This window comes from Protopterus annectens, chromosome 2.part0, assembly GCF_019279795.1.
Source record: "Protopterus annectens isolate FY-2018-M chromosome 2.part0, PAN1.0, whole genome shotgun sequence".
Lineage (NCBI taxonomy): Eukaryota > Metazoa > Chordata > Ceratodontiformes > Protopteridae > Protopterus > Protopterus annectens.
In genome coordinates this window covers 1,125,678,312-1,125,705,312 of record NC_056728.1, presented here as the reverse complement: position 1 = coordinate 1,125,705,312, position 27,001 = coordinate 1,125,678,312, and the positions used below count along the sequence as shown (strand labels likewise).

Sequence of the window (27,001 nt, the reverse complement as noted above, 5' to 3'; positions counted from 1 at the left end):
TTGACTGCAGGATTTGTTCTTGGGAAACTTGGGGAGTATAGATGTCATTATGTAATCTGGGAATATAGGAATGGAGGAGCAGGTTGAAATTTGAGCTAAATTTATCCACTAGTAAACTGGGTATGTCTTTTGGGTCTGATTATATCATTTGCTATCAGCTCTTTGCAGTGTTGGCCATTGTTTCTAACATTTCTAATACAGCTGAAGAAGGCTTTGTGGTTATCCTTTTCTTGGTTTTCTATTTTTACCTCAAATCTGGCTTTGGTTGATTTTATCAGGGTACAGAGTTCCCTATTAAGTTTAGCAAGAACATTTTTGGCATCTCAAAAGATAAGCTTATTTTTGAGTGCAGTGAGTTGCTGTCTTTTATTATACAGCCTCATTATTTTTGGGTCCCGCCATATGGATAAACCAAGTCTCTGAGACAACACATATATCAGTGTTTTATAACGTAAGGAGTACTTGTAGGGAGTCAAGTTTTTTTTTTTTTATTATGGTTTCTAGAGTTGAGCAGCAGAATCTTTATTTTATCCAGATTCTGTTTTGTTATGTTGGAAGGTTTAGAAGACTGACATTGCCTATAAAAGACACTATGGGGATGGACAAGGATTTGGCCAATATATGAAAGCCTTGAATGAGAAAGGTGCAGGCTATTCCTGGCAAAGCAGCTTGGACTTTCTACCATCTCCTCCCAGGCAGATATATATTGTACTCACTTTGAATGATGCCAGAAGATAAGCCAATTGTTGAAGTCAATAATTTTGAGGTCATACTGTGGCATCATTCTTGGTGTTGGCAGAATGCTGCTCAAGGTTAAGATCAAACCTGCCTCAGACACATATTCTGAAAGTTCCATCATCCTTCATGTAGTCCATGGTGGTACATCTTAGGTCATTTACATTCGCATGCACTATGACTGTGTCATATTTGTATCTGTGGTGCAATGTCCTGAACACATGCATGATGTGATGAATCCAGGTACCTGATAGGTAACTGACTGTGACTCTCTCGTTGCAAAGTGTGGTGAGTGGCACATTAGTGTGTCTCACTACGAGATCACTAATGACTAGAATATTGGATTGTGTGCACTGTTTATTTATCGTACTTTGACTTGAGACACTGTAATTCTTGGATGTATCTTTAATGGTGGGTGTTGACTGTGTGGTATGCTTGTGAGGTTGTTGAGGGTACTTACTCCTTGGTTTACACTAAGGAGGCCTCTATTATTTAACTAAGTTACTTTTAAGAGCCTCAGCACAGGAGTGTGTATGTGTTTGGTCTGAGCTGTGTGTGTGTGATTTATTAGTGTGGTGTTGTGTGATACTGGCAATCTGCTTTTTATTAGTCATGGCTTTTTTGTGGGAACTTTCCTCCATTAACATTATATAACTACATCTGTGTCAGTTTGTTTAAGTAGTAAGTGGTTGTCAGTAAATACGAGACAATTGCCCATTTCAATAAACCTAACTACACTGTTGGATGGAAAATGCAAGGCACTGGTACCAGATGCTTATTAATAGCAGCTGAATGGGTAGTCATGTCTTTAAAGTCTGGTATTGATTTATTGAAATGCTATACAAAATTAATGGATCTAAGTCTACACGTGAGGAGCAACATGCCTCTTAGTGCAAACCATGGCCTACTTGCCCTACTACTGCCTATTAAGCACACTAAGGGTTTATGGAGAAGGTTAGATAGGGGCATTTAAGTTTCTGGGATCCTGCAACTATACAATGCATGATTAAACATGGCTGTGTTATAAGCAGCACTGCACAACTGCGGGCAGCTTATAACAGCACAGAAATGCTAAAAATATTCAAATGAGCCCACCTGCCAATAGCAAAACAGTACTCTACCATGTTCTACAGCAGTCAGAGACTTAGAAATGGTAAGGTTCTTTCACTTATCAAGAGAGTTCAAAACAAGACAAATCTTAGTCAGATTACAATAAATACCAAACACAGGTGTAGCCCTAAGAATGCAAAATATACTTATCCCAGCTGTTTCAAGGCTGATAATTGGTCACATCCAGTCTAAAATTGTTACAATGACTAGTGTGGTTGCTTAGCACTGATCAGCTCTATCTATTCAGTCAAGCTCTTTGGCCAGTACCAAAACAGTGTACTTCAAAGTTCTACAACAATCACAATTCTGCTTGTTCTACTTTTGTTTTTCTTGATTATTTCTGCCTATACTCTTCCTCTTTGTCTATCTTCTGTTCCTGCTCTAGGGACATCCTGCCTCATTAATGTCAATATACATATAATGAATTTGTGTGCATTATCATTGCTCTTATATCTCCAGCTATTACATGTTAACATGTATTTGACTTACGTAAAATAATATAACTTCTAAAAGATATGATAAACACATTTACTATTTGCCTCTATACTACCTGTAAAGCAATACATAAAATGTTTATTTTTTATTGTTCATTGTAAATATGTATTTTATTTGGAGCTTTTCTCACTGGGTCTCTGTTGAAAATAGGACTTGTACCCAGTTGGACTTTCCTCGTAAACAAAAGGCAATAAATAAATCAGAGGCCTAGAAATTGCTAGGTTCTTTCTCTACTCTCACTAGAGAGAAAAGCAAGATGAACTTTAGTCAGACTACAATAAACACAAAAAATATGTGCAGAATTCTTAAATTAACTCAGTAAGAATACAAAATATATTTATCCCAATAAATAAATATGGATTAAATAAATAAATAAATAAATATATATGTATTTATCACAGGTCTTTCAAGGATAATGAAATTCAATAACAAATATATTTAATGGACATAGAGTGTTAATATCATCTAAGTATCCACCGAAGTCATACAAAAGGAGCAGGAAAGAAATAACAGATTTTAGAAAATGGGCATAATTTTAACAGATGTCAAGCACAAAGAAATGTGAAGAATTAATACATTTTAGAAAATGAGCATAACTTAAACATAAGTCATGCACAAAGAGGTGTGAAGAATTAATACATTTTAGAAAATGAGCATAACTTAAACATAAGTCATGCAGAAAGAGGTGTGAAGAATTAATAAGTTTGAGAAAAAGGGCATAACTTAAATGCAATATCCTATTTTAGAACAGATGTACAGATGTTCTCCAACAGGGTATTAATGTATGAGGAAAGTCTGCTATCAAGTCAATGGCTTCACATTGGCATATTATGTCACCATAAAGCACGGACTGCAAAAAAAAAAAAAAAAAAAAAAAAAAATTAGTAAAAAAGTACAATGTCCACCATCTTGTTTACAGTTGTTAACTGGAGTTGTTTAGAAAAAAAAAAAAAAAAAAAAAAAAAAAAAAAAAAAAAAAAACCCTTTTCTTTTTTCTAAGGTTTTAAAAGTTTAAGCTATATTTAACACACAAAGTATACAGCTCAACAGCTCCCTGCCTGGTACCCTGCAGAGACCAGAGCAGAGAGAGAGAGAGAAGAGGAGTGATTAAGTATCATTTTCCATTTTTTTTTTTTTTTGCCTAAACTAATTAATTCCCGCCTAATTTTTTTTTTTTTTAGTTTTCTGATTAAAAAGCTTGCTTCAGATACATATTGTACTTATTTTACTGCCTGCACTTTAACAAAGTCGTTTTTGTGTTTAAATTGCCTGTTTATTGTAGGCTACACACTCAAGTGTGATAGCCATTTCTGTGCATTTAAAGTGTTTTTTGTTTCTTGTATCTGCTTTATTTTCTGAAAAAAAAACAAAAAAACAAGCAAAAAAAAAAACTTGTTTTCCCGCCTTTCTAAGCTAGTATAGTCCAGTTTTCAACTTAGTGCTGAATTCAGGGCTATGTTACAAGTTTCTGTGTTTGCCCATACCTTACTTGGATAGAAGGAAGTTTCTCTGTTTACCTGTCAGAGAGGGGAGCTTTGAGCGGCCTATCTGTCCCTGGAGGAGTGGTTTCAGCCCAGAAATTAGTAGTTTGTTGGCCATTTTGGGGATAATTTCTCTTTCATTTCCCTGCTATAAAACCTGCATTTGCGAGGTATTTGCACTTGTATACAGCTCAGCAAGCTCCAGCCTGGTGCCCTGCAGAGTTCTACAGCAGCAGAGAGACAAAAGAAAAACTTTGGAGTGATTAAGTATCATTTTTCTGCGTTTTCTTGCTGCCTTTAGCTAATTCCACCTAAAACACAGATTTTTTTTTAGTGTTTCTGTGATTTAAAAAGCTTGTTTCAGCTACATATTGTACTTATTTTACTGCCTGCACTTTAACAAAGTCGTTTTTGTGTTTAAATTACCTGTTTAACTGTTGTAGGCTACAAACTCAAGTGTGATAGCCATTTCTGTGCATTTAAAGTGTTTTTTTGATTGTATCTGCTTTATTTTCTGAAAGAAACAAAAAAAAAAACAAAAGAAATACTTGTTTTCCCACCTTTCTAAGCTAGCATAGTCCACTTTTCAGGTTAGTGCTGAATTCAAGGCTGTGTTACAAGTTTCTGTGTTTGCCCATAACCTTACTTGGATAAAAGGAAGTTTCTCTGTTCACCTGTGAGAGAGGGGAGCTTTGAGCAGTGTTATCTGTCCCTGGAGGAGTGATTTCAGCCTAGAAATTAGTAGGTTATTGGCCATTTTGGGATAATTTCTATCTCTTCATTTCCCTTCTATAAAACCCACATTTGCGCAGTTTTGCACACCAGGCACCTCGGTCAGCTAGGGTATAACCATCCTCGGCTTCACAAAGTCTACTCTTCAATTTTTCCCTTGGAACTAGACAGACTTTCAACTTAAGCACTCAAACCATTCACTTCTCAGGCCAGCACTTGCTCAAAACTCATAGCAAGCACTAATAAACCTTAGCACTAGACCCACCTATACTGTAGAGAAGGACAAGGCTCTCTATTCGACCTTACCAGCCAATTAGTAAAACAGTTCACTGTACCTATCCAGGCATGTCCAAAGGGGAGTTTCAGGTGTACTCTCTGGTCCAACTGGTGAATCTGGGCATTTTGAGGCAATGTTACATCTGCCTCATATACACAGACAACCCTCTCCTCCTACCAGCAAACACTAATACATGCGAGAGATGCAATTATACAGCCAAACTGGAGGCTAAGCCCTCTCAACCCAAGACTGGACCAGACAGTAAGAGGAGAAGGGAATTACTTGCATCACACCACCAGTCTCACATAGACCTATGAAACCAGCACCAGCAAAAAACCACATAAATACACGAAAACATACTAGGAGGCTCTAAATAAAAATCTGCAAAAGCAACAGAGACCTCCAAAGCAGACATCCAAGCAACTTCCACCCCTCAATACAAACCATGAAACATACTTCACAAAACCAGTGAGCCACGCAATCACAGCCCTTAAGGCAAAATAACATACCCAACACACTAGTAATAGGTGACTCTATAGTCAGGCACACTGACGTCCCACTCACTAGGCTGAACAAGGAGAAGGTTCCTGTTAGCTGCCTGTCAGGTGCCAGGATCCGCCACATAACACAAACACTCAGGTCATTCAAGAACAAGCACAAATATGACTCTGTCATTGTCCATGTTGTTGTGAATGACTTGAGCCGTACCTCCCTGGACTACATGAAAAAAGACATGGAGGAGCTCTCTGATCACGTAGCCCAGGCCGGTATGACCCTGACCCTGAGTAGCATCCTGCCCTCACCAAGAATGATACCATGGTATAAAGAAAAAATTATCAATTTCAACAATTGGCTAAGCTTCTGGTGTCATTCAGAGGGGATCCAGTGTCTGTCAGCCTGGGATGACATGCTCGACAAGCCATGCTGCTTCGCTAGAGATGGCTTGCACCTGTCATACTTAGGCTTTCGAATATTGGCCAAGGCTCTTGCACACCCCCCCCCCCCCCCCCGTAGTGCCTTTTTTAGACAAGGCTCAAAAGACAAACCCACTGCCATAAATAGTACAAGTAGCAAAAAACTGAGGGTAATGCTACTCAATGCCAGAAGTTTAAACCTTAAAATGGATGCACTTAAGGCACTCCTCAGTATAGAAAAAATTGATATATGTGCAGTAACAGAAACCTGGTTTAACTCATTCCCTCCAGTAGAGCTCTTTTGAGTTTGTACCTTTAACTCGCATTTAAAATTGAAGTTATCACCTTACATTTTTAACAAATACCCATTGACAGAGGTCATATATCAATACAATTGTGTTTGCTATCATGTATGCTTCAAGATAAAATTTTCCAATACCTTGTATTTAACATGGTTTTGGAATTATTAGGGTCTAACTGCAGAAACACAGCTGTAATGAGTTGGCTCCAGAGAGCACCCCAGCACTACCAGGCTGCAAACCATATCATACATTTCGACCACAAAACCAGGACTGAAATACAAAAGGCGGGGGCGTATCCATAATCATCAAGGATACCCACACCTCCAGGTTACTGGCACAGCACGATGCTTCAGAGATCATCCATGTGCAACTTACAATGGGCAAAACTGCAATTCAAATTGTAGCTTGCTACAGATCACCCACCATGTCTGGGGACCCCCATTCCGCATTTCTGGAAACACTGGGAAACATAAAGGTCCTACCGAATACCCTGATATTGGGTGATTTCAATTACCCAAACATTAACTGGGAGAACTACTCAAGTACTAACTTCCTTGCCCAACATTTCCTAGAATTTATAAACTCAAAATGCCCTGGATCAACTGACCAACACGTCCACCAGAAGTGACAACATATTGGACCTGGTCATCACCAACATGGACAACCGGTGTTCCACACCGAAGGTCAACCCCTTGCTGGTTAGATCTGACCATAAACTAATCACTCTGGATATCTACATTCTGCCCCCATCTCTGGTCAAAGAAACCACAGTGAAAAACTTTTCAAAAGCAAACTTCACATTACTTAAGACCAAGGTGGAAAGTTTCAAAGTCACCATGCCAAAGGATAACGCTGTCCAAGCTGCAAAATCCTTTACTAATGCACTCTATGGGCACCTATAAGAATGCATGGATTGTGCTATCCCAAGCAAAACCAAGACTCACTCCTCCAAGAAAAGGAAACCAGTCTGGTGGACCCCTGCCATAAACAAGCTATACAATAGAAGGAGGAAACTAGTACAGAAAATAGTAAAATTCCAAGAAGGGAAGACATCCCTGATCACTATCAGCAAGAAACTACAATCCCTCATAAAATCATCCAAGGTTAGCTTCGAAAAAAAAATTGATAAGGACTCCAAAGATAAACACAAGGCATTCTTTAGCTATGTCAAGAATCTAAGTGGCAATTCTCAGATCGGCTCAGAGTTGGTGCAGAATGGCACAAAATACACTGAACCGACCAATATTGCCAACATCCTGGCAGACAGGTTCAGTGCAAACTTCAACCCCTGTCACCCTCAAAAGGGCCCATAACCATACCAGAAGAATGTAGTGCCCCTGAAATCACAGACACTCAGGTTAAAACAGCCCTCTCCAAAGCCAAAAACACATCATCAATGGGACTGGATGGTGTCACAGGCTGCGTCCTACACAAGCTCAAACTCAGCCTCTCCACAGACTACATGCCCATAGAGTGGTGCACAGCAGCAGTTATTCTGCTCCACAAAGGTGGAGCCACAACAGACCCTGAGAACTATCACCCTATAAGCCTGACAAGCTTGGTCTGCAAGGCTATGGAGCGAAACATCATGGATCTCATAAACAGAGACATTGGGAACCTCCAAATACTGGACCCTACCCAGTTCAGATTTGCCAAGGGCAGATCATGCCTTCTAAACCTGGTGGACTTCTTTGAGACAGTTACCAAGGCTATAGACGAGGGCAAGGTGGTACACATAGCCTACCTAGGCCTTGCAAAGGCCTTTGACACCATTCCCCATTCAGGTATTACAGCCAAGCTCACCAGCCTGAACATAAACCCCTATGTCACAAGATGGGTTGCCAACTGGCTCATGGACAGAACCCACATGGTAAGAGTTGAGGGAGCTAGGTCTGACTCTAAACCGGTTACAAGTGGCGTTCCCCAGGGCTCAGTCCTAGGACCCCTCCTTTTCGGCTTATACTTCACAGAGGTTCAGGCAAGCACAGAAGGACTATGGCTGACCAAGTTCACAGACAATTGCAAACTAGGGGCTATAATTGATCGGTGGACACAGACATCCCCCAAAAGGGTCTCACTGAGACAGATACCTGGTGTCAAAACCATAGCCTCAAGCTAAATGCCAAAAAGTGCACAGTCATCTCCTTTGGAAAAAACAAAGTACCCACAAACTACCACATAGGTGGTAGCCCCCTAAATGTGGAAGATGTAATATGGGATCTGGGGACCCAAGTAGATAGCAACCTCTCCTTTGATAATCACATTGCCAAAGTAGTTAGAAAATCCTTCTATGTGGCCCACCTAATCACAAAAGGTTTTGCATCCAGATCAAAAGAGGTCATTGTGCCTCTCTATGCGTCACTCATCAGATCCATCATAGAGTACAATGCCCCATTTGGGATGTACCTTATAAGACACCTGCAACAGCTGGAAATGCCACAGAAGTACCTCACCAAGAGGATCACTGGCCTCAAACAGATGCCCTATGCAGTTCGACTGAAGAAACTCCAGCTGTACTCAGTTGCATACTGTGATCTCTGCCTGACATACCAGGCCATGTCCAACCCAGAATTGATGGACATGCTCCACCTAAAGAAAACCATATCCCCTCAAGCCACACGCCCTAGGGATCTAAACCTCACCACAACAATATATAGGATGTCCTGGAAGGATAGGTTCCTATCCCAGAGGCTTCCCATGCTCTGGAACAAGATTCCAATCTACGTTAGGCAGAGCTCCTCGCTAACCCTCTTCAAGAGAAACCTTGATGAGTGGCTGGAGATCACTTCAATGGCTCTGCTGGACAGGGGCACAGGGAACTAATCTAAGTGGATGGCGAAAGCCAACACATTCCGTCTAGGCTTATAAATACCTTCGGGCAGATAGGCTAGTACCTACCTATGAACCTATGAGAAAAGAAACCAAAAGCAAGGGAATTAGTGTGTGTGTGTGTGTGTGTGTGTGTGTGTGTGTGTGTGTGTGTGTGTGTGTGTGTGTGTGTGTGTGTGTGTGTGTGTGTGTGTGTGTGAGAGAGAGAGAGAGAGAGAGATAGCGTGCATGTACATCTCAACTTCTTAGCTCACGAATTCAGGAAAAGTCAACAATAATGGAGGGATGAACACAGAGCAAGAGGTTTTGTATTAACACCCATTTTGTGAAGAATAAGAAATATATAAGTAATGTGAAACTGCTCACTGTGGTTTAGCAACTTACTAGAAAATCAAGCATTTTTAAGGCACAGACCAACAATATGAGGTAAAACTATGGGGTGCTATACAAAATAAAGGGTAGTTCAAAAGTATGTGGAAAGGATGCACTAATTTGCACTGTATATGTTTTTTCATCTATTTAATCAAAAATGAGACATTTGAGGTGTAGGCAACCATGAAAGTTTCTACAATTATTTGGAACATGTGTGTGTGTGCCTGTGTGCGTGTGTGTGTGTGTGTGTGTGTGTGTGTGTGTGTGTGTGTGTGTGTGTGTGTGTGTGTGTGTGTGTGTGTGTGTGTGTTTGTAGACATTACTTATATAACTTGTATATGTATATTTTGAATATCAAATACGTCCTCCAACAACAGTTACATATCCTACAGCAAGTATGAAACAATAGACAGAGGAACTATTTTACATCAAGAATATAAAAAAAAGTATATACTAATAAAAAAACAAGTGCATACCAATTTAGCTGGTAGCCCATTTTCTAATAACAGACCCTGCAGGGTTGGAGAAGCCCTCTGCATATACTGTCAGGCCTTACAACATCCCTGAGTAGTCTGTTATTTCCACAGTAAACCCACCCTGTTGGGCATCATTGTGTAATAACTTCCCTTCTTACCGTATGAGAATGCAGGGATTTGACTTCTATTTTTTACTCCTAGTGGGAAGAAATAGGAAGCATATACAGTTGACTGACACTTGACTCCTCCCAACCTGAGATCAGTAAATGTAGAGGGAGTCAATATTTTTTGGTTTGTATTCTTTCTGCCCTCAGGTCAGCTGGCCATCTAGAAATCATCCGTCATGCTAGTTTACTATATAGCTGTCACAGAGGCAGCTATCAGGGTTATTTTGTTCAGTGTCACTCTTTGCTATGTATTCCCTGGTAAGAGATCAAGGAGTGCATATGTAACTTGGGCCCTAATGACTTTTGAAAAAGCCCCTCAGAAACCCTGTCCACCTTAACTGCATGTCTTCTGACAGGTATCTGGCCTGTATAATGGAAGATGAGCCCCAGTAATATGCCCCTTCCATCAACTTAGGGTGTGGTAAGCAGGCAATGCCTCTTCATTCCTCTCCTTCCCCAGCTAGCTATGCTAGCACCTAGGTCAGTAACTGAGCTTGAATTTTGTGGAGCAGAAGCATAGCTATGGTGGGGCAAAGGGAGCAGCTATGCCAAGTGGAAGGTTTTAATTTAAGGATGGTGTAATCAGCAGTTACAACTGGTCAGTAGTACAGTACCAGCATTTATTTCCATATTGGCATTTTTGAATATTAGTGTGAAAATAAATTCTGATACTGCTTTTGCAGTCCGGACGTTTTTCATCAGTAGTTCTTGTACTGTATAAGATCCTACAAATACTACACTAATTAAAAGTTGTAGACTTTTTTTGCACAATGGTAGGCAGAGGAAATAGAACATTTTATGTGCAAGGAGTCCCAGCTCAGACACTATTGCCTTTTTATAAGGGGTACCGTAAGGAATAGCATTGAGTGCTTGATGAGCTAGCTATGGCTGTTGGTCATAGTCAGGGGACCATTCATGTATGCCACATATTCTGTAATGAAAACCACAGTGTTAAAATTAAAACATTACTATCTAGGTAAAAATAACTCAGGAAGAGCAAATTATTGATCAGGAAGATGCTTGAAACAGGGCAGAGTTATAATGTGTGAAAGGAAGGACAGTACAAATATAATATGAACACATATGTTATCACATCCATATAAACTTTCTGGATTTGACTTTAGTTCCAGACAATGTTAATGTAACCTAAATAGAATTCAGATGTCTCAAAGACATGAATCTCAGTAGAAAAAAAGGAACTTTGTAAATCCATTGGAAATGAATACTGACAAACAAACAACTGTAAAAAAATCTCTTAAATTTCATGGAAATTGAAAAGTTAGACACTGTCAAGAATGCTTTACTTTCTACATTATAGCCTGAAAATTCATAGTCAGAAGAATTTAGAAGAAATGTTATTTTGAAAATCATGCACATTTCTTACTTATTTGTAACTGTAGTTTTCGATTCTCTGTACCAGAGACTGAAATCCATTCCACCTGAAATGTCAATAGCCATGCCTCCCTGTATCTCTGTGCTGATTTCTAGTCCTGATTGTAGCTTGATGACCTAAATATATAATAACAAGAAACAAAACAAGTATATACAATATGCATATACAATATCAGTGTTCACAAAGATAAGTGATTCACTAAAAACAATTTCTTCTGAGGTCTGTAGCTGTGAATGCTAGCAATGTCTGAAACTGTAATAGACATAATTTTACAAAATTTAAAGCTTGTATTAATCAGTGTTCTTTATGATATTTTAAAGAGAGAGAATTTCTTATTAACTTACTCTGTAGTATTCTTTTAGAGAGACATAACTAATAAGAAATGATAACCAAGAGATAAAATAAATGCTCTAGACATGATCAAACAGCTCCAATAATTTATTAAAATGACGCCAACTAGGATAAGCGCTTTTGTCTCAAACAAGAGACTTCAGATAAAAATGCAATCACATTACCTCATTAAATACACTTATTAATTTCCTGTTCATCAATTAAATAATTAAACATTTAAACAGACACTCTAAAGTGTACATGTTAAATTATTGTTGTTGTTGTTGTTGTGTCTTTTGGCTTTCCTGGTTAGGGGTCGTCACAGCGGAACTCCGGTCTGCTAATGATTGGCAGTAGATTTTTACATGCCGAGTTGCCAGCCCTGATGCACAACCTTCACCGAAGGTACGCCCATGCACGCATGTCTCCAGACAGAAGACGCTCTAGCTGACAATCGAACGGGGCAACGTCTTACTGTCAGGCAACCACAGCACCACCACCACCGCGGCATAAAGTGTACGTGTTGCAGCCTTTTCTTTAAGTATGGGTTTTACTGATACATATTCATTTAAGCCACGGGGTGTACTAGCATTTAACCCGAGCTGCCAAATAAATTCCCTTTTTAACAAAGTTAACTTCCAATTACTGCCTCTAGGATGCTTTTTGACAACTTCAGGAATGCCAAATTGGTAACCTACATAATTTGGACAATCTAGAGAATGCTTATAACGGGCACTGGTCTCCTTTGACCTTATATCGTAAAGATGTTCATAAATTCTATTTTTGAGGGCTCTTTCAGTTTTTCCTATATAAAAACCAGAACACCCTCTATATTTCACTATGTAAACTAGTTTGTTTGTTCCACAATTCCCCTTCTTAAAATAAATTTTACTTCCCAACCCATTTTGTAGGGTCAGACTGTCGGACTTTACTATAAGTGAACAGTAATTGCACATTCCGCATGGGATAGTTCCCCTTTTCACATCATCCCTATTAAGTACCTCAACTTCTAACAGTTGTTTAAAATTCCTCCCAGTCTTGTACGGAATTGTGGGTCTATACCCAACTATTTCATAAAGTTCCTTACTCACTTTGAAAATGCTCCGATTGGATTGTAGTATACGGCCCAAAGATTTTGAAAAATCATTAAATTCCATAACATATGCTCTGTCAAACCTTTTATCTAAATCAGTTCTATTGTATTTCTCCAACCCTACACCCAAAAGTGGGGTGTATTTGGTAGCCCAACCTTAGTATACTTCTACTATTTCAGTCAGCAGTTTGTCTGGATATCCCCTGTTTGTAAACATTTGCTTTAACTTGTTAAGTTCAGCCCTAAGATCTTCACCAACTGATGTCATTCTGGCAATGCATACGGCTTGTCCTTTAACTAAGTTCCTTTTTTGAAAATGGGGGTGACAACTAGTATAGTGCAAGTACCCATTGCAACAAGTGTCCTTCCTGTATATATTTGACTTGAATCCTCCTTCAGTGTGAGCAACAGTAACATCTAAGTAATTAATACAGTCCCTTCCCCAGTTAAAGGTAAATTTTAAATATTCAGAACATCGGTTCAAATAGTTCATGAACTTGTTAATACCTTCATGAACTTGTTAATACCTTCAGCATCTCCATCCCACAAAATAAAAATATCATCCAAAAATCTTACATATAAATGTAAGAATCTGGAAAAGGGGCTCTTCAAAATAAATTCCAGCTCCCACCCTAACATAACCAAATTAGAATACACAGGGGCACAAGCTGCACCCATCGCTACTCCAGTGACTTGCTTGTAATATTCTTCCTGAAAGTGAATTAAGTTGTTCTCTAGAACCAACTCCATAAATTCCACTATTAAGGACACTGAGTCATGTGGTAGGGTGGAATAGTTGGATAAAGTATCATGAAAATATTTAATTCCCTCACTTTTTTGGAACTATGGAAAAGAGATCCTTTACATCTATTGTCAAAAAAATAAATCACTTTTCCAAATGGAAGGTTTAAATTTTCCTAAAAAGTCCCATGAATCTTTGACCAGGATATTTGCATTGAGCAAAACTTCTTTGACACGGTGATCTATATATATATATATATATATATATATATATATATATATATATATATATATAGATATAGATATATATATATATATATATATTTATATGTGTGTGTGTGTGTGTGTGTGTATATATATATATAGATATATATATATATATATATATATATATATTATCAGGCTTTATCACCCTGATTTCTTTGTCATTTTTCAATAAATTTAAAGTAACCTTTTCTTCTTTTGTTAAGTTAGGGAGAAATCTCTTGTCCTTAGTGTATAGGTTGTAAATCAGTTTACTATCATTATTTCGAACAACACTCGGTCGACTGCACTACGTTTGACAATGGAAAGTCAAACATGGCAATGTCAAACTTTAAAAGCAAGCCTAGGAACGGATTTTAACATGGGTCGAGATAGGGGTTCACTGCTATTGCCAAACTACAAACCTTGCCCCAATCTCGACCCACGTTAAAACCCATTCCTAGGCTTGCTTTTAAAGTTTGACATTGCCATGTTCGACTTTCCGTTGTCGAACATAGTGCGGTCGACCAAGTGTCGTTCCAAATAATGATAGTAAACCTGTAAATCACCTCAGTTACACATCTTTCTAATCCCTGTAAAGTGGGGTGGATTAGTGGGTTAAAAGTACTACTTCTCTTGAGACCAATATGCCTAGTTATAGCTACACCTATTCCTTCTTGCTCTCTAAAGAACAAATTAAGATTGATTTTTCTTAAGTACACTTTTAAGTCTAATACTGTATGTGCAGTGTCTCCTTTTGTTGTAGGAATGTACTTCAAGCCTTTTAAAGATAGTATAAAATGTTCTTTAACAAGAGGTTTACTAGTGTAATTGTATATATTGCAGTCCTTGTATTATCCAACTATCCCTTTCTTATTGTATGTGACCATTTCCTCTTCCTTCTCCACCCTATCTGGTAATCCATCAGTCCATGGTCCTTGTATTGCTGACCCAAATCCATAACTAGCCGCGACTTGCTGGCTAACCTCTCAGACTGTCTGACTGTAAAAAAATCCTGACTTGGGTCAGAAAAGGAGTCAAGCTCGTCCAAACCCCCCTTTGCTTCATGAAGACTAATTTCTCTAGGACTGAGTGGTAAATGATGTACATCCTCCCTCCCATTCTTACCCTTTACCCCACTTAAAACCTACTGAGTGGTAACTGATGTACACCCTCCCTCCCATTCTTACCTTTTACCCCACTTAAAACCTACTGAGGGGTAACTGATGTACAGCCTCCCTCCCATTCTTACCTTTTACCCCACTTAAAACCTACTGAGGGGTAACTGATGTACAGCCTCCCTCCCATTCTTACCCTTTACCCCACTTAAAACCTACTGAGTGGTAACTGATGTACACCCTCCCTCCCATTCTTACCTTTTACCCCACTTAAAACCTACTGAGGGGTAACTGATGTACAGCCTCCCTCCCATTCTTACCTTTTACCCCACTTAAAACCTACTGAGGGGTAACTGATGTACAGCCTCCCTCCCATTCTTACCCTTTACCCCACTTAAAACCTACTGAGTGGTAAATGATGTACATCCTCCCTCCCATTCTTACCTTTTACCCCACTTAAAAACTTGGGACCAGTGTACGGTCTATTCTCGAAGTACTGCTTCCTATCTCTAACAAGTTTCTTTTGTTTCCTGAGAAAAATAGTGCTACATTTCTTATCTACAGATAAGAAATGATAACCACACTGTGAGAAGTTATCAAACATTTCAAAGTCAGATCTGGAAAGTGCTCGGTAAATAGTTCATCAAGACATAATAATTTTTAAGTATTTGATTATGTACGTTTTTGTTGTGTTCAATTTATTTATTTAGTTATTTATTTGCAATCTGATATCTGGGCAGCTGAGCTGGTCAACTAACCCTTTTAAGTCACGACCAAGGTACAGTAGTGCAATGACAATAAATCAAAGCAAGGACAATAACAATATATAGCAAATGACAGGGTCTATATCACTTCATCGAAACACTTCACTGAAATGGCCATTCAACGAAGAGAGGATATGACAGTTTGGGGTCGATGAACAATGACTCACTAAATAGGTGTTTCAATGAAGTGATATAAGTGATGGTAAAGTGATGAGTGTAAATTACGATTGCAATAACATTTGAGATTGAGATGAATTAAATTTTTTTCAGGAAATTCTATTTACAAAATGTTTACTTTGTTTCTGTGAAGCAGATACACAGGTGGGTAATTCAATAAAGTGAGTCCCACTCTTGAGAAGGTATTTTCTCCTATGGTTAGTTTATATTCAGGTCTAATCAAAGTTTGAATGTTTGGAATAGTTATTGGAGATCAGAGTGTACATGCTGTGTATTGTGTTTTTAAGAAGCATGTCAAAGAGGTAACGTGCATGTATAAATACCAGGCATGTGCCATTCCTAGTGCCATTTTGAGAGTGCAGCCAGACAGTGAGCATGTATAATTCCTGCAGTTAGTTTGTATATAAGCTACTTAAGTTAAAGTTAGTAAACTTCTACAATGATGTGTTTGTATAAAAATAAGCTGCTTGAACAGAACCCACAAAGACTCTTCTATTGTGTCCAAAGTAGGAGCGCAACATGGTTTCAGAACCGGGATCGCAGAGAATAATATTTGGAGACATGAGGTGCAGAGATGACAGTGAAGGTAAACGGAGAGAAATGAGCAAGAAAAAGAGCCAGAAAAGAATCAAAGGTAATAAGAATATGCACAAACTACTTGTTTTATAAAAAAGGGAAAATGGAGCATTACAACGGCACAAACTGCATTATTAAATAAGAGTGAGGCACAAAAGGTTTCTTAACTAAGGGAAACATTTAAAATAATGACATTTGACAAATCCATTATCAGAAAAGTAAATGAGCATGTTTGAAGCAAAACAAGCATTTTAAGGGCAAAACAGGCATGTTTAGAGTAAAATAAGCACAAGTACATTGGGCATGAAAAGAAATTAAATGAGCAAAATGAATATAATAAGGGCAAAAAGAGCACATTAAGTGTAAATAAAGCAAGGCGACTGTAAGTTTTTTGGCAAAGTGGTGTGTTTTGGCATAACTACAGCTTTGTATTGTATTAAGGGAATAAGTAAAGTTATTCAAAGTATCTTAAAGTGTATAAAAATGCTTACAGTGTGTGCTTATTACTGTGTATGTATTCCAAAAAGTTTATTATGTGCAAAGTGCAACTGTTTTGTGAAGTACAGTCAAGGTACAGCCATTTTGAAAAGTTTCTTGTGCTGCTTGTGTCTATTTGCAAAGTGCTGCCATTACAGAGTGTTTCTTGCACTGTAAAGAGTTGCCTAGCAAGGTACTGACATTTCTAGGGGAAATTTCAATGTGCTGTGTGCAGTTTATTCGCAAAGTGCAATTAGTTTGAAATGTTATTGACTCTGAGCTTCCCTTCCCCAGTTGCTTTGCATCATGAAGTTATTTGAAATGTTTTTTTAAAATGATGATAAATTACTTTAGCAAGACATTAATTTCAAGAGTATTACAGTGCCCGAGACAGTTGTTTTACAGAATATGCCCAATAGCATAATTTCAGAAGTGCAAAGTTACAAATACTGGCATAAAATACATGGATATGTGTACATGCATGTGTTCATGCTTATTTGCAAAACCCTTCACTGGTATGTGTTAATATGGCAGATGGATTTTAAAAGCCCCTACCACTTGTATTTGATCAGAATATTGCAGAGAACTGGAGAATATTTGAGAAAGAGTATGATATTTTTATATAAGCAGCTTATTCAGATAAAGATGCATGCACCAGGGCAATCATTTTGTTAAACCTAGCTGGGTCAGAGGCCATAGAAAGACAGTGTTCATTTGTGTCTACACCAGCAGTATATGAGGGAGAAGGTGAAAATTGTCATATTGTTGTACAGGCTGAATCAAGGGAAGACCCTGAGCATTTGAAGCGCAAGTTCAGAGAGATGTGTAACCCCCAGACAAATATTACATTAGAGAGGCATTTGTTTTACATGAGAGATCAGAAACTACAGGAAACTTTTGCAGCTTATATAACTGACCTAAGAAACAAAGCTAAAACATATTGGTTTGGTGACTTAATAGCTGAGTTAATAAAGGATAGGCTCATGTGTGGTATTAATAGTGCTGCTGTGAGAAAGATCTTGCTTGGTGACAGTGATTTAACATTGAGTAAAGCCATAGAGATTTGTCAGATCCATGAAGTGACAGAAAAATGCACAAGTATGCTTGCGAATGACAACAGCATGGTTTCAGGAGGCTCCAGAGCAAATATAGATAGTATACAACATGTGGCAAGCAGAAGTAGGCCTAAGTACATGGGAGCTACAGCCCCTGCTGGCTCACTAAGGAAATCACATACCTTTCCAGCAAGTTCAAAGGCTAGTTCAGTTAAAGGAGTATCCTCAGTGGAGTACAAGTGTGAATCAGCAAAACCCAAGTCCAGCTTTATTGTTAACTGTTGCAATTGTGGTGAAAAACATGAGTCTAAAAGAAAGAAATTGTTAGTATTTGGTCAGCAATGTCACAAGTGTAAAAATGGAACCATTTTCAAAAGTTTTGCAAATCAAGTAAGCCTCACACAGTTGTAAAGAAAGGTCACACAAAAAAGCAAATTGATCAAGTAGAGACACAGCAGTCTGCTTTCTATGTAGATGGTGTATCAGTGCTTGCTGAAAGAGTTGATGCAGTAAATTTATTGGCAAAGAGCGAAAGTGTTTTGTATTATCTGGATCAATGGTAAATCCACAGATCTTAAAGCAGACACTGTTTCAAAGTGTAATGTTATATCAGCAGACACATCTGCTAAAGTGAGAACTAATGAACAACTCAATGTGGCCAGTAGAGTGAAATGTGTTGTTTATGGAGGTGAAGAAATTCAAACCGAAGGGTCAATGATGCTTTCATGTTATTTGGACAAGAACTGTTACAACTTGTTATTATATGTAGTCTGAAGGCCAGTAAAGTCTTTATTGGGTCTCAAAGATAGTTTGAAAATGAATCTGCTTTCTTTTACCAAAGAAGTTCACCACATAAGTTCATCTCCTATTTCCAATTTTTCTGAAGCCATCTTCTCAGAGTATGCTGATGTTTTTGATGACATGTTGGGCAAACTTCCAGTTGTGTATTATATGAAGTTAGACCCAGAGGTCACTCCAGTGGTCAGACCGGCAAAAAAAGTTCCGATAGCTATGCAAAATAAAGTCAAGGCTCAGTTGGATAAAATGGTGCAACAAGGTGTAATTTTTCAAGTTACAGAACCTACTGAATGGATGGCGTCTGTGGTAGCAGCTCATAAAAAAGGCTCAGAAGAAATCAGAATATGCATTGGCCCAAAAGATTTGAACAAAACATTGAAGAGACTGCATCATCCAATGTGCACAGTCGAAGAGGTCACAGCCCTAATACAGAATGCCACTGTCTTTTCTGTTTTGGATGCAAAAAGTTCATTTTGGCAAGTGATGCTTGATCGCAAATCCTCATTACTAACCACTTTTGGTACCTCGTTTGGCAGATATAGATTCCTAAGGATGCCATTTGGAATAAATTCTGCAAGTGAAGTCATTCAGTGTGCAATGGAGCAATTTTCTTTGAGTTATCCTCGTGCCATAATAGTAGATGATTTATTGGCTGGAGGCAATGGTGACGCAGAGCATGACAGAAAACTAAAGAGAGTTCTGGGCAGAGCATGTGAAGTAAACTTAAAGCTCAATCACTGAATTGCAAATTCAGACTTCCAGAAGTTACATATGTAGGTCATTTATTTATCAGAACTGGTTTGAGACCAGATCCGACCAAGCAGCTATCCTTGAGATGTCAGCACCTGACAACATTCCAGCTCTACAGTGTTTCATAGTGATGGTCAACTATTTAGGCAAGTTTATACCAGATTTCAGTGAGTTGACAGCACCCTTAAGAGAGCTGTTGCACAAAAATATTGTGTAGTCATGGTTAGAACTCCAGCAGAAGGCATTTGAAGACCTCAAGCAGAAAATTGCTACCCCACCTACATTAAGATACTATGATGTGAACAAACCAGTCACTCTTTCCTGTGATGCTTCAAAGTTTGGCCTAGGCACAGTCACACTTCAAGAGTGAAGAACAGTAGACTATGCATCAAGAACACTTACCCAAACTGAAATGCAGTATGCTCAACTTGAGAAAGAAAGTACAGTTATGTACACTTACCATAAATGTAGATGGTCGAGTGTATTCACTGTTGCAGTCATTACATTTGGATAATCTGCTGGCAGGTTGCCCTCAGTCAGCCTGATTAACAAAGTCTTGGGTCCTGCGTCGTTTGCTGTCCCTTCTTCCATGACATCAGGTCATCAGGGGTATAAAACATGCAGCCGATGCCATTACATCAGTTTTTCTTGCCCCAGATGTCAGGTGCCCCCCAAATGGGGAGCAAAATATATAAGTAATTAAAAACACAAAAATATACCTCCAAACAAAAGCAAATACACCAAAAAGGCTTTTAAGCATAGTAAAAGAAAGTAGAGGTATAGTAAGAGAAAAACAGGGGGCGGGAGGGAGGGTAACCAGGACTGCAACAGTGAATACTTGAACATCTACATTTACGGTAAGTATACACAGCTGTACTATGTTCTTCGTGTTTCACTGTTGCAGTCATTACATTTGGGTAGATTTCCAAAGCTATGGTTAGGAGGATGGATTTATACAGCATTAGGACCAGCTATAAGGCCCTGCAAAACAGCAGTGGCAAAGCCAGCTCTGTATTTAGAGAAAATTGGTAAGTGATAATGCTTGGTGAAAGTATGAACTGAACCCCAGGTAGCAGCTTCTAGAATATCCCTGGTAGGAACACCTCTGAGAAAGGCTGTAGACGTAGATGCAGCCCTGGTGGAATGAGATCTGATCCCCTGGGGGATAGTTTTTCCATGGTGCTTATAGCAGAAATGAATACAATGGCTTATCCATTTTGAAATGGTTTGTTTTGAAATAGCCTTCCTCTCTGCCCCTGTAGCAAATGCTACTGGCAGTTGTTCAGATTTTCTTCGAGATTTAGTCCTGTCCAAGTAGAATCTAAGTTGTCTCTGTGCATCCAATGATTGCAGAATCCGCTTCCCCTTGTTCTGTGGATTGGGAAAGAAAGTTAGCAAATGAATGGACTGATTAAGAGCCACACTGGATACCACCTTGGGCATGAAGGATGGATTGGTCCTGAGTGACACCCTGTCTGCATGAAAGATGATGAAAGGCTCCACTGCCATAAGGGCCTGTAATTCAGATATCCTTCTAGCTGAAGTGATTGCTAAAAGGAAGGCTGTTTTCCAGGAAAAAAAATTAAGTCTGCAGTAGCAGCTGGCTCGAAAGGAGGTAGAGTTAGTTTCTCCAATACAAAGTTAAGGTCCCAGGCAGGGGTTGGAGCTCTCCTGAGTGTCTCAAGTTTTTGGCCCTTCTGAGATACTGCTTTAGCAGAGGATGAGAGAAGGGGGGGGGGGTTCTCTGTTATAATGAGCTGAAATGGCTGAGGCATGGCTTTTTATGGAGGAAAAAGACAGGCCCTTGTGAAGCATCTCAGTTAAGTATTGCAAAATCTGTAGTAAATTGGGTGCTGCTGTGCTCATCCCTTGAGATTGATTCTAGGCACAGAATCTTTTCCATTTGTCAGCATAAGATTTTCTAGTACTAGGTCTTCTCACCTTCAAAATGACATCCATCACAGGTTTGTTGAGGGATGCTAAGGGGGAATTTAAATGATTAGCCAAGCTGCAAGATTCAGTGTTTGGAGCTGTGGGTGCAGAATTAGGTTCTTCTGCTGAGACAGTAAGGAAGGTGTCTGAGGCAGGTGCCATGGAGAAATTTGTGACACACTGTGCAGGAGTGGGTACCAGTGTTGTCGAGGCCAGTCTGGAGCAATCAAAATAATTTTTGGTTTGCCTTGTTTGACTTTTAGTAGAACTTTGGAGAGCAGAGGCAGAGGGGGAAAGGCATAGCCTTCCAGGCTTTTTTGGAAGGAGTTCTTGTGCAAAATTTGTCCAACTGGTAGTTCAGGGGTGAGGCAAAAAGATCTATGTCTGGGCTCCCCCATTTGCATGTCAACATGTTGAAAATTTGTGGTTCCAGTTTCCATTTGTGTGGGTCCATGAGATTTCTGCTTAGTTCGTCTGCCAGAACATTCAGCTTTACTGGCAGGAATTGAGCTTGTAGTTGTACTTGGTAGCTCAAGGCCGTGTTACATAATGCCATGGCTAGTCTGCAGAGGGGATAGGAATGTGTACTCCCCTGCTTGTTTATGTACCACATAACCGTGGTGTTGTCCATCTTTACCATTAGTTGTCTGGGATGAAGGTAGTCCTTGAAGGCTGTCAGTGCATTCTGTACAGCTAGCATTTCTTTGTGATTGATATGAAGGTGCATTTGATTTGGGCTCCATTTGCCCTGAATGCACTTCCCTGCCAGATGAGCCCCCCATGCATAGTCTGATGCATCTGTAGTTAGGGTTTGGGTGGCAGGGGGTGGTGTGAAAGGCAGTCCCTTGTTTTGGTGGCAGGCCTCTTCCCACCATAGGAACTCTAGGCGCAGGCAAGGTATGATAGGAATCATTGTTTCCAGACTGTGACAATGTTAACTCCATAAACGTTTTCACTGAAGTTTCCTCATATGCAGTCTTGCAAATGGAATTAGATGAATGCAGGAGGCCATGAACCCCAAGGCTTGCAGTATTTGTCTTGCAGATAGCAGGGTTTCTGTGGTCACCTGTTTGAAGTAAGTCACCAAATGAATCTGCTTTTCTGGCATAAGGAAAGCCATCTGGGCAGTTGTATTCAAGCTTGCACCCATGAATGTAATTTTTTTTAGAGGGTACCAGTTGTGATTTCTTTACGTTTATGGTGTACCATAGACAAGTTAGAACCCTTTTTACAAACGCCAGACGTTTTAGAAGAATGACCTGGTTTTCTGCCTGAATTAGACAATCGTCCAGGTATGGATATATTTGAATATTTCTTTGCCTGCAAAATGCAATTACTGGAGCCAGGCACTTTGTGAATACCCTGGGTGCAGTAGACAAGCCAAAGGGCAGTGCAGAGAACTGATAATGCAAGTAGCCTGCTTTGAAGCTTAGGTATCTTCTGCAAGATTCCCTGACCGGGATATGCAGGTAAGCCTCTTTTAAATCTAGAGTTGCCAATCAGGCATCCTTGCCTAGCATAGGGAGTAACTGGTGAAGAGTCAGCATCTTGAATTTTGGAATGTCCAGAAAGGTGTTTAGAGTAGACAGGTCCAGAATTGGACACCGTGATTTGTCTTTTCTGGGTACCAGGAAAAGTCTGGAATAGAAACCTTGTCCCTTTTCCTCTTCTGGTACTAGTTGAATAGCCCTCATGTTTAGGAGGGAAAGTACTTGTTTCTGAGCCTCTGCCCACTGATTTGGGGGCAGGTCTTGGCACCCGTTTGGAGTTGGCAACATGTGGAAATGAAATCTGTATCCCTGGGACACTATATTTAAAACCCATTTGTCCTGGGTTATAAGTTGCCAGTTTTTTGCATGAAGAGCCAGTTTTCCTCCCAAAGGGGAGGTTGAGAAGTAAGTGCTTGGTAATCTTAAAGGAAATTCATTGAGACTGTTTATCATAAGGTGGTGTCTTGTCATTTCCAGATTTGGAAGTGGAAGCACCCCATTGCTTAGTTCTGAAAGTCCCTTGGGACTGAAACCTGGTGCTTTTGGAGTGCCTGGGTTTGGCTTGAGTGGCTGTGGAAGGAGCTGGAAAGGACCAGTTCTTAGTAGGCCAGTGCCTACTAAATCTTGGAGGTTGTACTTCTAAGAAATCTTTCACAGTTTGCATAGATTTTGCTTTATCCTCCATCTTTTTTAGAACTTCTTCAGCCTTACTGCCAAACAGACGGTCCTGCTGCAAAGGAGCATCCAACAATTTTGCTTTAACATGATCAGGCAAAGATTACTCCTTAAGCCAAGCATGCCTTCTAAGCACAGACCCAGTAACAGCAGCCCTGCAAAAAGCCTTTAAAGAATCAAAACCACATTGCAAAGTATGTTTTCCAACTTGTTCAGCTGAATGCAATAAATCCTGTAAATCTTTATTTTCCACACAGTCAGAAATCAACATAATTTTCTGTTTAAGCAGTCCCATGATATGCTGTTGATATTTTAGCATATGGAATTGACAGTTTAAAGCCCTGATTGCCATGGTTGCAGAAGTATAAACCTTTTTACCCCATCTATCCAGCGCCCTGGAGTCTCTATCAGAAGGGGTAGGATTTTTAGCAGTAGAAGCCTTAATGCCCTTGGGCCCCTGAGAAATGGTTTCAGGGTCCACAACAGGATTTTTGAAAAGGAATTTGTGGGACTCAGGAACCCTGTAGTATCTGTCTGGTTTACTAGGGGCTGGGGGCAGGGAATCCGGGGCCATACTGGATTCCGAAAACACATAATTTCACAATGTCTAGTACAGGAGGTATAGCCAAAAGCCTATACTGAGGAAGAATAAGGAAATCCCTAAGCCTCTTTTTGGATTTAGAAAAATCCTGACTTTCCCAGTGGAAATGCTCCCTTAAGGTATGTAAAGTCTATCCAAAAGAAAAATCCTCAGGGGTAGAAGCAGAGGGAATGGAATCCTCTGCATCAGTCCTCATAAGTAGGTGTGGACAAAGCCAGGTCATTAGAAGAGTCAGAAGAAACAGAATCCTGTTCAGAAGATTCATAGTCAAGTTCAGCCCTAGGCCTCTTAGAAGGGGGGATTGACTACTCCTGATTAGAGTAATTAGATCTTCAGCCATTTTGATCATTTGTTTTTAGGCATAGGGGCCTGAACATGTGGCCTGGGCATCAGTTTTTTAGACACAGATTGTGATTTAGGCTGTAGTATTGAAGCTGGAGTCAGTTTAATATGCAAATCTGTAGGCCTGAATACAACCTCAAAAGCCAGTGCCTGCACAGCGGCTCTGGACCCATCCAAGGTAGAAAAATCCATGGGTTTCATAGGTGAGGCATCTTGCGGCATACCGGACTCTGAATGGGTATTAGTAGAGGTCTGCGAATCAGAAGTAGCGGGTATCAGGGGCTGCAAAAGCGCCTCGCTGAGTACCGGTGAACTGGCGACTGGCTTAGGAGAAGCATTGTTGGCAGTTTTGGACCTCAACAGCCTGTCTCTGTCTTTTTCTTTGCATTTTGTTACGGTATTCCGGTAGTCGGATGGCTAACCGATGTTATTTCTGGGTAATTAAACTGAGAACCAAAATATTTAGAAGCAAAAATGTGCCGACGATGGATAGTGCGCTGATTAAATAAAGCACAAAACTGACAGCAAGGTACGAAAAATGAAAATCCTTATGAGGTATTTGCTTTCCACAAGTAATACAATTATTAACTTTTACTGACATCAGTAAGGAGCTAGAAAAAGTTTCCCCAACAGGGTACTTAGCTCTTAGTTGAAGACTTTGGTTCTGAAACTCAAAAACGAAAATTTCAGGAGTCGGCCGACTGGCACTTGCGAACTGCTTCTGCTTTGGGCACCGCGCAGCAAGAAAGACTGATGTAATGGTGTCAGCTGCATGTTTTATACCCCTGACGACCTGACGTCATGGAAGAAGGGACAGCAACCAACGCAGGACCGAAGACTTTGTTAATCAGGCCAACTGAGGGCAACCTGCCAGCAGATTACCCAAATGGAATGACTGCAACAGTGAAACATGAACATCTTTTGGCAATAGTATTTGCATGTTCCAAGTTTAATGATTATATTTATGGTCGAGCTATTTAGATTGAAACTGACCACCAACCTCTAGTTACTATTCTAAAATGGCCTATGCGTTCCACTCTAGTAAGATTACAAACAATGATGCTCAAATTGCAAAAGTACAACTTCAAAATGGTCTGTACAAAAGACAAACTACTCTATCTGGATGATACCTTATCCAGATCTAAATCCAAAGTACCACATCAAAAATCACCAGCAAACAGTAGAAAGAACAATCCAGGCCCCTCAAGGTTCACACCTTTTATTACAAAACTGAGAATTCAGCGCTTTCATCTCCTGAAACAGAGACTTCATCAGAATCCACTGATTCATGAAAATGGACTCATGAAATTGCATTTTGCTGAAATGTAAATTCGATGGAGCAAAGTAGACCCAGATATATATATATATATATATATATATATATATATATATACATACACACAGGTTTACTATCAAAATCTCATACCTGCAATGTGCAAGTGTTCATATTTCTGACCCAAAATGTTGGAAATCATATTTATGAACAGGAGCATGACCGAACAAAGTATTTAAGGAAACTCAACAATTCAAAAATGTCAACTTTACTGAAAAAAACACACTTCCAGTCATGATCTATGAAAGTTTTACAGGAGGGGCAAGACCCCCACATCCCCTGCTACTTAAATATACAATCTCTGAAATCACACTACATTGAGGGAAAGTTACATTTCCCAATCACCACTGTAGTGCGATCTGCATTTGAAATGTTGAATCCACAACAGCGAATGCTAGTGTGCATTCACTCTTGGGACTTCAATATTTTTTTTGATTATTTAAAATGTTGAATGTACCCATTCAACTTTCCCTTCTCGCACATTGTGCGAACGGCATTTTGAAAGTAAACTATATATATATATATATATATATATATATATATATATAAAATATAATTAAATGAAGCTATATTTTTACTGTTATATGATAAAGTAGTCCCTAAATATTTAAATTGTTCATTGACTCAATTAAATTCTCTTATATTATAATAACTCATTTAACTTTTTATTATTTGTTTTCATTATTATTATTATTATTATTATTATTATTATTATTATTATTAATAGTAGAAAAATGAAGTCCAGATACTGATTCATAGTATTTCAATGAATTTACTATAGGGTTAGGGAAACATCAATATTTCCAATTGTTAATAATATGTCATCAGCAAAATTTGAATTTTAGAAGTGCAACAATCATAAATTTTAAAACCTATTATATCTAAATTTGATCTTATCAGATTAACAAATGTTTCAATCACTAAAGAAAATAATAAGGGAGACAAAAGACATCTTTGTTTTGTGCCTTTGCAAATCTTGACAGATTAAGAGAAAAGAAACCTAATTTGATGAAGGCAAACTAATTTTGATAAAGATGATTAATAAGTTGAATAAAGTTACTGGAAAGTTGTAATTTTCTAATGCATAAAATAAATACAACCAATCTACAGAGCCAAAGCTTTATTTAAATCTAAAAGTAAAGGTAAAAAGTTCCTTTTTCAAATTATTAGCATAATCATTCAGTGTAATTATTCTTTTAATAATACTTTGGGCTTGTGTGTTG

General features: G+C 39.0%; 1 protein-coding gene across 1 annotated transcript in view; it reads right to left on the bottom strand.

Moving 5' to 3' along the window:
* The window catches only part of LOC122793370 (microsomal triglyceride transfer protein), a 704,416-nt gene that overhangs the window by 70,742 nt on the left and 606,673 nt on the right, over positions 1 to 27,001 (bottom strand). The window contains exon 16 of the mRNA XM_044061320.1: positions 11,275 to 11,399. Within this exon, the coding sequence (XP_043917255.1) occupies positions 11,275 to 11,399 (125 nt within the window). The remainder of the gene's footprint in view (positions 1 to 11,274; positions 11,400 to 27,001) is intronic.